General features: G+C 41.4%; 1 protein-coding gene across 1 annotated transcript in view; it reads left to right on the top strand.

Annotated features, from left to right (window-relative positions):
- Positions 1 to 953: 953 nt before the first annotated feature.
- pparg (peroxisome proliferator-activated receptor gamma) overlaps positions 954 to 16,447 on the top strand; it is a 29,295-nt gene continuing 13,801 nt past the window's right edge. Inside the window, exons 1-2 of the mRNA XM_062404844.1 lie at positions 954 to 1,122; positions 15,971 to 16,267. Of these exons, the coding sequence (XP_062260828.1) occupies positions 1,068 to 1,122; positions 15,971 to 16,267 (352 nt within the window). The 5' untranslated portion in view covers positions 954 to 1,067. The remainder of the gene's footprint in view (positions 1,123 to 15,970; positions 16,268 to 16,447) is intronic.

Below are 16,447 nucleotides of genomic sequence, written 5' to 3'. Positions count from 1 at the left end.
TTCAAATCCATAATGTTAGGGTTTTAAATCTTTTATCTAATTTGATCAACTTGTACAAATACTGAAATGTATACGTGACAGCCAACTGTTTTAAGAGCGGACTATTTCTTGGACGGGGGGGGGGGGGGGGGGCAGTGGAGTTACAGCTCTCCCACTAGAAAATATTGTTTGTGCAAATTATTGCACTATTAAATGTGGAATCAAATTAAATTAACAATACAAATTCAGAAAAACCCTGATGAAGTAAACTAGAGGTGTGGAGGGTAATTTGATTCCTCCGCGTGTGTGCCCAGAATCCCGGAGAGAGAGAGAGAGAGAGAGAGAGAGCGAGCGAGAGACAGAGTTACACACATACACAAACACACGCACACGCGCGAGCACACACACAAACACACACACACACACACACACACACACTGAACAGCAGCATGACAACCACAAACCTCCGCAGCGAACACACCGGAGGACCCCTCTGACACCACATGCGAGTCCGCTGCAAGAGGCGAGGAGCCGCGGAGCGAAGACTTCTCACAGCCGAGGAACAACAAGAAGAAGAAGAAGAAGGAGAGGAAGAAGAAGAAACGGAGAGAAGAGAAGAAAAAGTCTGAAAACACCGCGAGTTGTGTGTGTGTGTGTGTGTGTCTCCTCAGGTCAGTCACCTTCCTCCTCTGAGTGTGTGTGTCTTCCACCTTAAAAACCCTTATTCTCCTTCAGTCTACACCGAGTCTGCTTTTTACAGGTTTTTAACCAAAGAAACATTTCTCATTTCTGACATTAAGTAATCCGGCTTCTTCTGTGACAACATGTGCGGACAGAGCAATCAACAACTCGTCAGAAATTAAACCTGTCATGTTGTTTCTCATGTTGGCGGGCACACTTACCGGATGTACCATCTTCTTAAGGTGGACACCTCGTTTTTTTTTTTGTTTGACAGGTTGCCAGTGGCGTAGAGAAGGGGTGGGTGGTGATGGGGGGGTGCGGCCACAGGACTGTCAAAGTGGCACCCAGTCAAATGTCGGCCGGTATTTGTGTCTGCGGGCCACGCGAGCACGAGCGTGACTCTTGACATGCAAACACCAGGCGCAGATTTTAACCATCAGGGCTGTCACGGTATTTTCCCAGGTGAGTGCGAGACGCCGCGGGGGGGGGGGCTTCGGCGATGAGCAGTCTATTCACAACATTCGACTGGTTGTGAATAGACACATTTTCAGGTTTTTACATTTGATGGTGTCATGTGAGGGGTTTTGATTGCACAAGACTCAGGCAGCACTGTGTTTTTGAATTCACTGGGAAATTGTTACTCGTGACTCAGCAATAACGCGAATAACACACACACACAAACACACACTAATAAGGGCCCGGGCCAACACTGATTTGTGGCTGGGTTTTGCTGATGTGTGACTCTTCTGGTTGATGATGTGAACGGTTTAATGGTCTAATCTGGTTTTATCGTGATCATTGAGGTTGTTGTACAAGACTCAGACCGCCGCTGCCAACAGTTCAGTAGAGTTAATATAATCTGCCGTAGACATCCATTCATCTCTTTGTGTAATCTGAATGTAAATAATCACAGTGAGCAGTCGGAGAAATGTACAGGGGATTTTGTGTCACCTCTGAGTTAAAGGTTTTTACATTTAAGTAATTTATCTTTTAAGTAATCATGTTTTGCTCTCTGTGGTAACTGTGTGTGAGTCAGATTTTTTTAAGAATTGACGAATCATGGAGTTTAGTTTTGGGGCTGTTTGGTTCACAGCAATTCTATTTTATGAGTTTAAATCTTGGCTTGAGAAATAGTGTATATCCCTCACCACTATTTCCGTTTTTTATTTTATTCACAATTGATGTTATTGTGGGGATGTAGCTGAAAGCTCAGGCAGTACAACATTTACACAGAATAATAAACATATATGCAAAGGTCACTGCGATAGATTATCTCTTTCAAGCAAATGGCAAGTCTCAGCAAATGTATTTCCCTGGGAACTGGTTTCCAGGTAATGTAAAGTACACGGTCTTGGTGGTAAATTAGCTAAAATGTGCCGCACCAGCTGCGTTTTTTCAGTCATCTTTCGTTATGTCTTAACTAGCATCATTTAGTAAGGATGCTCCTTCATTTTAGAAACAACCCAGATCTTCACAGATTATAACATAATGATTTTTGTTCATACAGTATCAGGGGAATGAATTACTATCGAGATGATTCTTTTATTTGTTAATTCTTTATCAGAATGTGTCATAGGTGTTAAGGTCACTGAAAGTTAAATTCTCACTCCGATAACAAAGCCATTTTAAAGAAGCAGGTTTTATGACAAATATGTGGTTGAGAAACGATCTGATATGAAGAAGTTGTGAAAAGTCAAAGAAATGTGTCATAATGTCATTTCTCTTTCACATTTAAGTTTAATTTGTGAAAGTGGCTAAAATAAGGTATAGCTGTTGAGTGTGTATTTCTAAGTTTGCATTGTGAAAATGGAGTTTTGGATCATTCGTGTTACAAAAGTAGAAATTCTATAAAATCTCAGCTAAAATCTCAGTCACACCTAAATATTTCATCTGTAAAGTCATCAGGTCAACTCTGCCTAAGCTTCTTAGTGTGACTGCCTGACTGAGAGTATTGATACAGCACCAGTGAATAATTATTGCTTATCAAGTTATATCATTTTTAAAGGTGTGCGTGTTTAGGTGTGTATGTGTGTGTGTGTGTGTGTTTGTGTGTAAAGGCCTGAGACAGGGTTGGACTTTGCTCTGTTGTTATAAATGATAAATGAAAGGAGTGTCGCAAGATTGCGTGCTATGTTTATGTTGTCCCTCACGCGGCCTGAAAGTCGTGTTTAACTCTCTGTATACGGCATACTTCCACACAAAGCAGAGTTTGAGCCGGGGATAAAGACCTGTAGAGCTCTGGGGGGTTTTAAAGAAGCTGCTACGACACGATTTTTTTCTTTAGTTTTGAACATTTGTGTGGATTAAAAAAATAAATAAATCGAAAGGAGCAGTTGTTGGTCCTCTCAGCAGCTGCTTGTAGGGGCTTTAAGAAGTAATGTAAACAGCCTTAGCAGGAGCTGAAAATGATTGTAACGGCATTTCCGACTCTGCATCAATATCATATAAATATATAAATAAAAACATTGATCTGGTGCTCCAGTTCAGCCCACAGACAGCTCACCCCCTTCACGCTGCCGACATCCTGTTTTCTTCACTATGGTTCAGCTTTTTCGTATCGTTATGATGAGTGTTTTCAGAAAGCCCACCTCTCATTTGTTTCTATCAGACATTGTAGTTTAGTCATGAGGTTATCTATTTGTTTTTCTGTAAATTAGGTGTAATTATTAACTTCAAGGCCGATCATTTCACAATTTACTATCTTCTCGCAGCGGCATTTTCTTTTAACAGCAAACAAACATGGCTCGCACGCAGGTTGTTTGCTGAAGAAAAAAAAATCAGCTCCACCGGATAATCTTTTATGTCTCCATCGCACGCCGTCAGATCACAATATCCTCAAACTGCCTTTTTACTGTTCAACCTTACTGTGTCTCCCTCAATCTATGTAGGGAATTTTAGAATCAGGAATTTTCTTAATAGCAGTAACGTTTTAAAGTGGTTTAGTTAAAAACATTTTTCTTTCTATATTATTGTTTATATTATATTGTTGTATAGTTGGTTATTGCTGCCCAAAGACTCCACATAGTATCACACAGAATGTGTTGCTGTTCTCTGAACAGTGACACGATGTCGAACAAAGGAAGCTCTTCTTAAACAGCCACAATTGCCATCTGAGAAGTGACTCACGTTCGGTATTACATCAAAGCAAATTTTCAGTTCTCACCTCTTTGCATTCTGTATTAAAAGCTGTTTACTTGATGAGGCAAAAAATGTTTATGCAATGTCTAGACTGATTGCTCTTAGGCCATGTTCATGATTATTTCATGACATTTGAAAACACATCTAACATTCATAGTAATAGTCACCTGCATTTTTCCAAAACAATGGCACTTATTCATAGCACTTGGGTGATATGTGTCAATATGAAGAACCCAGTTTTTTTTGTTTTTCTTCTTTGTCAATAAAGAAATAATTTAGGTTTCAAAATGTTCTCAAAGCTTTGATCATGATGGTTGGCACATTTTGCACATTTGGCCTACAGGATGTTGGTAGGAATGGGGTCCGGTGGACATTTAGTAGGACCACTACAAGTCTGGTGTTTTGATACCTCACTTGCAGTGACTGTGGGAGACGGAGAGGGACATTAAGAAGGACTTCTTTGTGTTAGGCTTTTTGTTGTTTTGCCCTCAGCTAGAGGACTGAGTAAGGAAGGTGGTGTACCATTGATCAGAGAATCCAGTGAAATAATTGCTGATACATTCCCCAGCCTCAATGAGAGGACGTCCTTGACCAAGGAAGACCGATTGTCTCAGAGCGGTTCAGAGGATAGCCTACGGATGGCCTCTGGATTTTAAATAAAGAAAAAGCATATCAGGCAAGTCTGTATCTGATTGAGTAATGTTTTGAGGTTGTACAAATACTTCCAAGTCTCTGCTTTACTGCTGTTGGCTCTGTTTTACTGCTGTTTTTAAACCTGTGTGGGAGCGTCTGATAACCCTTCAGCAGGGTTAGCGGATCAGTATGCAGCTTCTGCATGGTATCATTCAGTAATCGGTGAGACAGGTGAGGGCAACCAGGTTTCGTGAAAAGAGACTCTGTGCCCTCATTGACCTTTAGTGAGTGCGACAAAAGGACGAAGAGCAGAGGAAGCCACTGTGAAAAAATGGAAAGGAGACAGGTTGTGAAGATTTTACTCACCAGGTGAAGTCCTGCAATCTGGAAGCTCTAAGAAGAGTCAAGCTGAAAAAGAAACTGAAGCGTTCAGACCATCACACAGGTTTAAAACAAAAAGAAAAGCCTCAGGTCAAACAAACTTGGAAGAGGAAACAAAGGTGAACTGTGGAAATATTATCCAATCAGTTCAGGTGCCACTACATTTGGTTTTAATGCCAAATACAGTGTTGTGCATAATCTATTTTTTACTGTTGGATGATTTACAAACTGTTTGATTTATGTTTTTGGTCCTGTCAGACTTTGTTGTAACCATGTCACCATGTTTCCAGATGTGAGCGATTACTTCAGAGTACAATAGCACATCAGAAATTGTTACCATGTCTATAAAAAATAGGGCCCAAGTTGGAATAAACCAGAATTATCCTTTAATAGAAGTCTTTGGATTTGGTTTTAACTCAGGCCCCCAACATATTACAGGACCCCGACCTGGAAATGAGGCAGGACATTGTAAGACCCAATTCATTTCGGCTACTGTTCTGCTTTACTGGTGCGTTCTCCCAAACAAATTCACATGTACTCTAATAAAAAGTATTTTTTCCATCAATGCACTTTAACATAGATATTATTCAACAGACAGTAGGGAAATCCAGTAACCTTTGTCCTAATTTCCCTTTTAGAAAGATGTGGGAGCAAACGTCATCTCTTAAGGTCAAAGCCAGAGTCTCAAGTAGGAAGGGAAGAGTGACTCAGACATGTGCACAAGGTTCTCCATTGGTTAAACCACTGAGACACTGCTTGAAACATCACTTGGGACAGTTTAAGTCTTGGTGGGGATGATGTACGACGAGTGAAATCATCCCCCTCAATTTGAAATTGGTGAATAATGGTAAATACCAAATGACTGTAGTAATGAAACAGGAACAAACACTGATAATAGCCTTCACTATTTATGGAAATGTTTATGTCGATGGTGCATTTATCTTTGTCATTCATTGTTTTATTAATAAGTTGACTGTTTGCAAGGCTGTGCCACCTTAGCTTTTCGTCATCTGTTCCATTCTCGAATGGCAGTTTAAATGATATGATTTAATTTAGACAAATGAAGAAGCTTGCGGTTGTAGACCCCTTAAAGGGGACATATTATGCCCATTTTACCACAGTTGATATGGTTCCTTGGGGTCTTAATGAAATGTCTGTAACATATTTTGGGCAAAATACCATAAGGATCATTTAAAACAGTACCTTTTTAACCTGTCTAAAACAGCCCTCCTCAGATTGACCTTTTTTGAGTGCCCCTTTCCCCTCAGCCCGGTGAGCCTGGCTGCGAGAGCCCCAGCTCCCCAGAGCAGCCCCGCAGTGGGAGAAGTGGGAGCTTGAGCTGGTGGAGCAGCAGCATCCTACCACACTGTTGACTCAACGTTTAGAGGTGTCCCGGGGGTCCCTTGATTATGCGGGTGCTTAAATATCTAACGGGTAGCAGCTAGCGAGCTAACGCTAGCCGGGCTCCACCTGCCCGGTTAGCTTGCTCGTCCAAGGCCATTTAGTGAGACTCCCTACATGGGCATGGTGTGACTATGACGTTTATTTCGGTCGTAATCCCATTCGACGCACTCTAGCGTATCGTTTCTGACATAGAGGAACCACAACAAATCACAGGAGTTGTTTTTTTCAAGAGTTTTTGGGACGGTAGACATGCCAGATACCCAAATTAACGTGTAGAAGCACTACAAAAATGGAATTTTCATAATATTTCCCCTTTAACATTTGCAGCTGTCAGCAAAATCATATTTCTTTAACTCTAGCTAGCTAGTTATAGATGCTAATGTTAACTCTGGGATTGGTTAAAAAAAAAAAAGTCTGACTTTTTGTTGTTTCAGAAACTGAGAACCATGCTTTCTTATGTATCAGTACTTGAGCTACTGATATTAACTTCCTTAAATCAAATGGAGAGCAGAACTCTGATAGCATTCAAGATCGGCTTATGCACAGCAGGAATGTTCTCGTCGGGAATGGGGCAACAAACTAGTTCAGGTATTCTTACCCATTACCTTGAAAGTACTATGGTAGTACTACTACTGCTCAGTTGAGGGGGTCAACAGTCAATTGTTGTGCCAACTCTGACACATATATTTCCTTGCACCTTCCTTTCAAGACAATTCAATATCCGTTTTCAGTATACACCTTTCCCGGCAAGTCCCAGTAAATTCTATGAAAGACTGGTACGTCATGTGTTGTTTTGTTATTGTCCAGCCAAACCGAAGCTGTGGGCGGCTCACTGTCGTCTTTTCTTCTCTACTTTGAGGAACAAGGCATGAACCTTTCCACATTGTAGGCTACCTCTCCCTCTTCCTACTGTGGAGGCCTCCTCTCCCTCCCAGTCTCCAACCTTTCTAAACCTCATGTGTGAATGTATATGATAGTGTGTGCAAGCGTGTGAGACAAGATAGATGGGATTTGGCTTGGTTCTCTTGTCCCTTATGGAAGGAGGCCCCCCCCCCCCCCCCCCCCCCCCGCACTGTGCTTTGTTTATGCTGTGCACACGTGTCCTCATGCATAAATGTCTTTCAGTGTGACAGCATTTCACATACTGTATATGTATTTGTGTGTGGTTTGTTTGTGTGTTTGTGCGTGTGTGTGTGTATGTGTGTGTCTGTGTGTGGTAGGCCTTGACAGCATGCACCACTCCTTACCCTTATCCAGCGAGGAAGCTTTCGAGGCTCAAGGGACTTGTCAACCATCAACTCATGACTATTTAAAGGAATTAGGAGAAAGTTCATGTCCTTAGATTATTGTGAAACCACAGATTCCCAGAGAGCAACATATAGACACACGCATATAGATAAACATACACGCATATAGATAAACATACTACAATAATATGTGTGCTCTCTTTCCTTGTGTGCTTATAAACTGACCTTCTTCAGTGTGTGTATGGCCTTGCCCATATCTCAGTTTCAATAGTAAGTCTATCTGTTCCAATGGGCTTAAATGCCCTTCTGTGGGGAAATATATGCAGCATAATTTGTGTGTGACCTTAAATGTGCGTCTTTGTTTGCAGAAAAGAGTTTGATATCTTTATTTACTATCCCCCAGAGTGCTGTTCAGCGGAGTTTAGTCCCCCTGTCCCCCTGTGATACATAGCCCACCTCAAGCTCCAGTCACAACATGATTCTGATCACATCCTGCGTGCGTGCTTGCGTGCGTGCTGGTTTTATCCTTATTTGTGCATGTTCTCTGAAATCACAACTTTCCTTCTCTTCGTCACAGGCGTGTTGTTGAAATGTTCAGCTGACAGAGCTGACCTGTACAGTGTGGCCTGCCAAAGAAAACAGTCCCTCAATTGGCAATGTTGGAATCAGGTGTAGCCAACTGTCTTTGTGCAATAGTGTCCGTTTTACCAAGTACACCTGTGCATTCTGACCACGCGACAGTTATTTGACCGTGCCTCATCATCAGACTCTGATTCTGACTTCTAATAGTAACCCTGTGTCTCCCTTGGTGGCTCTGGTTCCCTGTTTCTCTCTAGAGGGCTGAAATGCCGATTTTTCTGTGCCTCAGCATTCCACTTCACTGTCACCACACCGCTTCCTTCTCTGCTCTGAGCAGGAACCTCAGGTTCTTGAATCTGGGACCTAAAGCCTCAAATTATGCTATTATGCTTTTCCATCTAAGGCCAATCGTCAGTACCCAAAATGTATTCTCTGTAATGAGTGAATAATTTTGGTCTTAGACTGAATCTGTGAATCACTGAGTCTGCCGGACTCCTCTATGTTATTTCCCTTATGTCAGGGTACCTTTTGTCGCATTAGTTTTGCAGGTAAAAATGCGTGCATACCTTCCCCTCACATAGTCACCTTAAATATATATCGATGCAGATTGTCACAGTCAATAAGGAGAAACATCTCTGTTTGGGGAATGTGTTGTGATCCTTACTGCTGTTATTTATTGAGTACAATTTCAGATAGTCTGCTGGCTTACAGCCTAAACAGCTTTCTAAATTATAACCACTGCCAAAGAGGTTATGTTTTTATTGGTGTCTGTCTATGTGTCTGTTCATCTGTTTGTCTGTCTTGTTTTTCTGTCTAGATTACTCAAAATCTACTAAACGAATTTCCATGAAATTTTGTGGAGGAGTGGGGCAATAGACATAGACAAAATGTACAAAACGTATTGTGAATGCAGGAAATCTGACAAACGTCCCTCGTATCGGGGCTGTTAATCCAGAGAGACTGCAGTTTTTTTTACAATCAGCCTTGTGTTGTGTTGGTATTGCATAAGGCGGCAGGAGTGAATGCGTCAGTGCTGTCACACACTGAATGACTGAGCGGTGGGAGAGAAGTGCAACCAGAGAGGCATGATGAGGTCGCCTGTCACAGTGTAGCAACAGGAAATCATCAGCATCTGATGTCTACCACCACGCACAGACACACACACACACACACACACACACAACCACGCACAACCACGCAACGCACACATAAAATAAACCTTGTTTATACAAAGGAGCACACATACAAGAGTATTCCCTGTATGGTTATTCAGAATGAAAGACCCACACATGCATGCACATAGACACACACACACACAGAGCACATGATAGTTCGCTCTCTGAACTTCTGCTGAGTCCAGACTCTGGTAGAGAGAAAATGTGTGTAGTTCTCTTTCTATTGGTCATCACTTCCTGAGGAAAAGCACGACACCACGCACACATACATGCACATACACACGTACACACACACGCACACACACGCATGCATGCACGCGCATACAGATATACTCACAGTCCCTTCTCCAATCACTATCTCTTAGTTACTGGTCACTGACACTTAACTACTCTAGGGAGGAACAGGGTGAGTGGACTGCACTCTTTGTGTGTGTGTGTGTGTGTGTGTGTTTGATGTTTTGTGTGTGTAGCTGCCATTTAGTTCATTGCGCTGAATCAGTGCATGAGCTATAGGTAGCTACAGTGGAAGAGGTCATTCTAATGTCACTGTACATCTGATAAAAACGCTCTAAGCTTTCAGATCACTGCGATGAATACAAACTGTACATTTAATCTTGATGTCTGGTGAGTTGATTTCCTCTTCTAGTCGATTAGAGCAGACATCAGTGCTTATAACTGAGATGCTGCAGGTCAGTCAGTTTTATTGAGATGCAGTTTGCCCTCTCTCAGACAGTTTAACACTTTCTAAGCTGGGTTTTGTTTGCAAGAACACAGTAATATTGTGATCATTTATTTAAACCATCCCAAAAACCTGCTGTTCAGAAACTGATTAAGAAACGTTTTTCCCCTTTTAAAGGGCAAAAACTCTATCAGTAAATGTGTCATGTGATGTTGCTCCATTTTCTCCAGACGGTCTTGTCTTTTACTTTGTCTTCTTGTGTGTGTCTGTGTGTAAATGCACGCACCATATCCTCTTTTTGAGTACACACAAGTTGTTAAGACATATTATGTACCAATTCTTATAACATGACCAAAATAATTACACCGATGTTATCGTTTTGGTTTTCTTATATACTTACAATATCCTGAATGTTAGGGAACATTTTTAAAACCAAAGAGATGATGGGACAAAATCGAATATTTATTCCCGTTTGTGTGAAAGTCATGTGGATCATCATCATGGGATCACACTATTGTTTTGATTTAGAGACCCCTAAAGGTCAAATTTACACATTGTTTGTTTAATTAGAATTGAAGTAGTAATTAAATTGTAGTATTAAATAATATCCTGATTCAAACCTTATGTAAAACCCACAGATAGGCTGTGGTGAGCACATCTTCTTCAGTAACTGCACCTTGATCTGACCTACAGTTGACCCAATGTTTGACCCACTTTCCTCACTTTTGAAGGTGAATAACAAAAAAATAGACAATAAAGGTTGTCTGGCTTCTGTTTTAGTCAGAGCTGTACCCAGCAGACAGAGACCGTGGTGTGAATCCTCCCACTGGGCCAATCTTTGAAGTTTCATGGGTAAAGTTAGCAACCATCAAGCGAGTGGGTTTTCAGATGCGAACCGACTCTTGCGTGTTTTGTTAAGAGGGCAGCTCAGACCTCGGAACTGACACTTCAGGTGCCCCTAGGTTTTCCATTCCTGTTTGATCATGTAGGGGGAGGCCCACGCAGCAACACTGTGGCTTCACGCAACCAAAGATTAAACAAAGTACCAGTTTCCTGAAGAGTGAAGCAGGATGTCAGCTTTACAAAGCCTCCTCTTTCTCAGCTGAGCTCCAGTTTAATATTATATTTAGTCAATTCAGCTGCTGACAAATAAACCGGATCTTTACCACAGCAGCATGTGATTTTATTTTCCAGTACCCAGCAGTTTCCCCTCGCAGGAATAACCAGGGTAAAATGTTTGCTCTAACTGCGCTTCATCTTTTCAAAGAAGATGTGGGGGACGACAAGGCAGACCTGAGGGCGGGTGCATCTTTGTTTTTAGTCACTGACAGTGAAACACATGCTGTTTTACATGAAGAGGTCAGGAAGTCACAGAGCTGTGAGCACACAATACCCATTCATATACACAGGACAACTGTGATAATATAAATGGCTTACAGTGCAAAAAATGCTTGAATAAAGAGTGTAAATACTGATATAATTTTAGACGCAACAGCGAGAATACTTTTCAAGTAGTAGATTGATGTTTAACCTCAGATGACATCACTCAATATGTATTTTCTTTTCCAATTCCAAGATCAAAATAATGTATATTTCCAGCAGTGCTTGTGATGGAGTGAAAGTCTGTTGTGCGATTGCTGGTGCCGTTCTCACCCTCCGAGGACAGTTTTGATTAGAACAGAAAAGATAAGAGCGTAAATGCCTTTGAATGCAGCAGGACAGGTTCTGTCTTTTGTCTCTCGCATTGGTAAATATACCACACCGGCTACTATGTTGACTCCTTTCGTGTCCTGAGCTACTCCGCGCTCTGTGTGTTTTCGGCTCCTGACTGTAGAAATGACTCCTGCTGTGTGGGAGTGAAGGAGAAGACGTGATGACAGCACTAGATATGTTTTCTGACTGCAGGGCTTTGTCACTCTGAGCTTTGTTTGCATTCCTTTTTTTGTTGAACTTCTGTTGAGCTGTGTTTTCCTTTCTTAAGTACTCTTTTGTATGCAACCTGATTCAATAAATTCAATTTAATTCCACATTCAAAGGTTCAAGAGGAGAAGCTCAGCCTCTCTCTGTGCTGTAACCTGATCCGCAGCCTTTGCTTCAGTCCATCTTGGACCGAGTCGTTGCCGTTGTGAGGAAATATGAACGTTAAAAAACATTTCATTCATTTTGCAACTTTGTCCCTGAATGGAAAATATTTCACATCTCGTTGTTTGACCTCTTTTTCCAGAGCTGCTGCTTTGTCAGGCTGTGAGAACAGCATCAATTCCACTCTTTAAGTTAACATTGTAGGAAAAGGATTTCATTTAATAATCCAGGTATTGGGTCACCTTGCACTTTACCTCTTGCCTCACCTGCACTAAAAAGGGTCATACCCTTTGTGTAACGTCAGATTAGTGCTCTTCACTTATATGTTACCACCCGGTTGATTCAATGCAGGCAATGTGGGTATAGTTGTTTTGTCTAAAACAAGTTTAAAACTATATTTACTTCTGTAGACTGGATTTGTGCTCCTGGACTGATTGTGTAGAGTTCACAATTCACAGTTCACATACAGTTCATCACCAGTAGCATTTCAGTGGCTGTTGTAAAGGAGGGATTTTGTACCATAAGTGACGATATGTGCATAGTGAGTAATACCTGAGAAAAAGGTGTGTGGAACAATCTATGTGGTTTCTACTAATAAAGTTGAGCTAATCTCTCAAGACCACTCTACTCGAGTTCTTGTCTTTGTACAATCCCAAGCTATCATTATATAATGCTTGAAGGTGATATCATAGATGAAGATAAAAGAGTTATTTGCCTTGTCTGAATTTTTCTGATAAACACAACAATGCAGCTAAATCAGGTGAGTTAATTTCACTTGCCATTTTTAAGTTGGAACATCTTGACAAAAGTAGGTTTTAAAAACTAAGTTTTAAATGGTATAACAGATGGATAAATGAAAATGTCAGACCAGACCTCGAAACTTTTATCGTTTTTTTCCTCGACTTTTTTAAAGTAAGAATGAGTTGTCAAATTTTATAGTGTCTGTGGTACTGGTAATTGGGTGCTTATGTTGTCTTTTTTTTTTTTTTTTTTACATTATCTTGCCAGACCTGCCTGGAAGTTTGCCGTTGGCCCTTTGTTATTATGTCATGAATGAGGCAATAGTTAATAGAAAGTACTCCTACGCGCTGCAGTCTTACCTGGAAGACCAGTTCTGACATGTGGAAATCTGAGGAGAATTCTCACGCACACACAAACACACACTTACAGTGTGGGGAAATTAAAGTACAAACTTGATTCACAGTTGGTTAGAACATCATTAACGCTGCTTGGTTACACTGCCTGCTGCAGCTACCTTGTTTTCTTATCGTGTTGGGCTCTGAGCATGAATTTTCTGAGATCAGGGTTTTTTCCTAAAGCCTCTCGAGTGCCGTTTGATTTCTTGAAGTGGTCTGAGGACTCGCTCTCTGTCACCACTCTCACTTTATCTCCCTCTCTCTTCATCTCTAGAGCCTCTCTCTCTCTCTCTCCCACTAGCTTTCTATCTCTACATGACTTGATGCCAACCAGGACACAGTCGACTCCAACGCTGTGTCTGTTTTAGGTTTGGATTGGCTGGCAACCGGCCAACAGATGGACAAAGTAGCCAGGTTTTTCTGGTTATTAATAGTCAGCATTTTCCCCCTTAGCAGCTTCCAAGGCAGTGGAAGCTGCACACACACACACACACATGCTCACACACACTTTCTCTCTCCTGTTCTGAAACAATGTCACACTGGATCTGAATTTTAAGTGGATCCGCAAACAAGTAAAAAGGAAACAATAAGCAGTTGAGAACGGAGGATGTTTGTTTCACAGGGATGTTTTGCAGAGTAATGTGGAGCCATTTTTATACCTTGTACGACGGTGCCATCTGAGTTATTTTAGTTCTGTCCTGTTGCATAATTCAACTCATTCTTTGTTGCATTTTTTTTCTCCAAATTATGGACTTGAGGCTGATTAGAGGAGGTTTATTTTGGGGTCCACTGCTGGTTACAAAAGGTTGTTTGGCAGGCCATGTAGCACAGTGAACCTTTTACTCTATTAATTATTTATAAACTGTTGCTACTTTTCCCTTTTCCTTTTCATAGTTTCTCCAGTTTAAATCAGGGTCAGGATTCCAGCACGACTTCCTCCCTCGTAAAACGAAAAACGCGTGGGAAAACTCCTGTTTCCAGCAGTAATATATAGAACGACCTGTGGATCAGCTATTTCCTTCCTACAAGAAGTATTCACCGCTCAAATGTTCATGAAAATGTTTTTTTAATGGTAATAGTTTAATGGATACTATCAGTTCCCAAACCGGATGAAGTGAATTAGAACAGATCATTCAACCATCACTCGATGATATGTTACTATAATATGATGAAAATGTGCATTGTAAATCATTTTGCTGACATAAATGCTAGATGTCTATGGAATGTGAAATTGAGTGTTACATTTTTTGTGAATATTGAATAATTAAAAAAGAAATTATACATGCATTTCAATATTACTTAGCCTTATTTAAAGAATAATATTTTTTTTTGGCCCCAGTTTTTAACGATATTCTGTGTTTACACTTTCAAACAGCTTTTTGTTACTTATTATGTTTAAAGAGCTAAAACATCCTAAAAACAACAACCGCATAACTTGTCCCGTGTCCCCAAACAAACCCTTATACAAACGTGCCCTTGATTGTAAAGCCTTGCATGTGGTTTGCTCTCATGTGGACTGAAGTAACCTCTGATGACTGGACTTTGACCTGCTCAGCTGACTTCTCTCCTCCAATGTCCGACCATCTGAGTTAGATATTGGATGGACGGAAGAGCTTTCACTAATCTTTATCAACACAGAGGAATGTCTAGAATGGGATCTTGAATAGAAATGAATGTTCCTTTTCCACATGCTATTCATGTTTCTGTGTCTAAAGTGGCAGAGTTAATATAAGATAAGACCACGTCTGTGATAAATTGGTGAACAAAGAAACAAAGAGTTGATCTTTCTAACAAGTATGGTCTGATTGGAGTTCACCCAATCAGTGCCCTGACATGTCCCTGCATTACAGTGCAGTTTATTTTTAATCAATCTTGTATACGTAATAGTCATTTTACAACTAATAGTTACTCGAATTGCAAATCCACAGCTAAAAATAAAGTCTCCAACACATGCACTACAACTGTGTGAGTAATGTTTACTAAAACCACAGTGGCCAGGTATTTCAGGAAACGTTTTCATCGGAGCCTGTTTTTCAAGATTCACATCGTCTGAAAGTACTGACAGAGACAGATAAAGCGATTTAGGTTTGGAGGGTGATTTATTGTCCAATACGTACATCATTCGCAGCTGTCTACACTTGACCAAATCATAGGCTTTTCAGTAAACTTAACTTCATTCGAAAAAGCCCTGGAATGCACAGTGTCACAGCAGTTTTCGGTGTCCACCTGATACCGAACACATTTCGCTCTCAGAACATGACAGGACGTTCCAGTCAGATTCCTACATCCTTGGCCTCAGACAGACGGAGGCTCAAACAGTCCTGCTTTCTGTGTCCTTTGGTTGGGTAATAGCACAGCGAGCCACCCAAACAGCAGCAGAGGGAGATGGTGTTTTGAGCTGAAAAGACGTTCTTTGGTTCGCCTTGTACTCCCTGTGACCCAATCTGCCTCCCTGTTTACCAGATAACAGACAAACTGCCAAAGGAGCCAGAGGACCGGGGGAACTCATCACAGGGATTGATCGGGAGTGTGTGTGTGTGTGTGTGCGTGTGTGTGTGTGTGCATTGTTTATGTTTTAGATATTATATTTAAACATTAATAAAACTATGTCCACTGCAGCGTGTGAGCTCGTCTGTGTCCATTTTCTTTGTCATCTCTTTCATTTCCTTGTTTCTCTTCTCTTATTTAGCTCATCCTCCCTTTCCCTCCCTGTCTGCTTAACTTTTTCCTCTTCCTCCCCTCCTCCCCTCGCCCTCCTTCTTCTCGGCTTGTTTTCTTTTTTAACAAGGCCACACAGTGTCAACATAGGATATTGCATCAGCTAACTATTCCATGCCTCATCTCTCTCCTCCGCAGTCGACATGGTGGACACCCAGCAGCTCCTGGCCTGGCCTGTGGGTTTCAGTCTGAGTGCCGTGGACCTCTCGGAGCTGGACGACAGCTCCCACTCTCTCGACATGAAGCACTTGTCCACGTTGGACTACACCTCCATCTCCTCGGCCTCCGTCCCTTCCTCTCTGTCTCCCCAGCTCATGTCCTCCATCTCTTCCGTCGGCGTGGCCTATGACCCCAGTCCGCCGCAGAGCGAAGAACACCTGACGAACATGGATTACACCAACTTGCACAGCTACAGGACAGAGCCGAATGTGCACAGTAAGTCTGCTCCGCGATGTTGATTTAGTTCCTTTGTCTTTTAGCAGAAAATAAGTATAACCTGAATCGTATGCAACTTATTTTATCAGTTCAAGTTCTTGCAGGAGAAAGTGTCGTGAATATTCAGGTTTAGGAGGAGAGTTTGTCAAGATGTTAATTTGTACATGTGCTGAAATCATC

This window comes from Platichthys flesus, chromosome 2, assembly GCF_949316205.1.
Source record: "Platichthys flesus chromosome 2, fPlaFle2.1, whole genome shotgun sequence".
Lineage (NCBI taxonomy): Eukaryota > Metazoa > Chordata > Actinopteri > Pleuronectiformes > Pleuronectidae > Platichthys > Platichthys flesus.
This window is presented reverse-complemented; position numbering and strand designations above follow the sequence as displayed.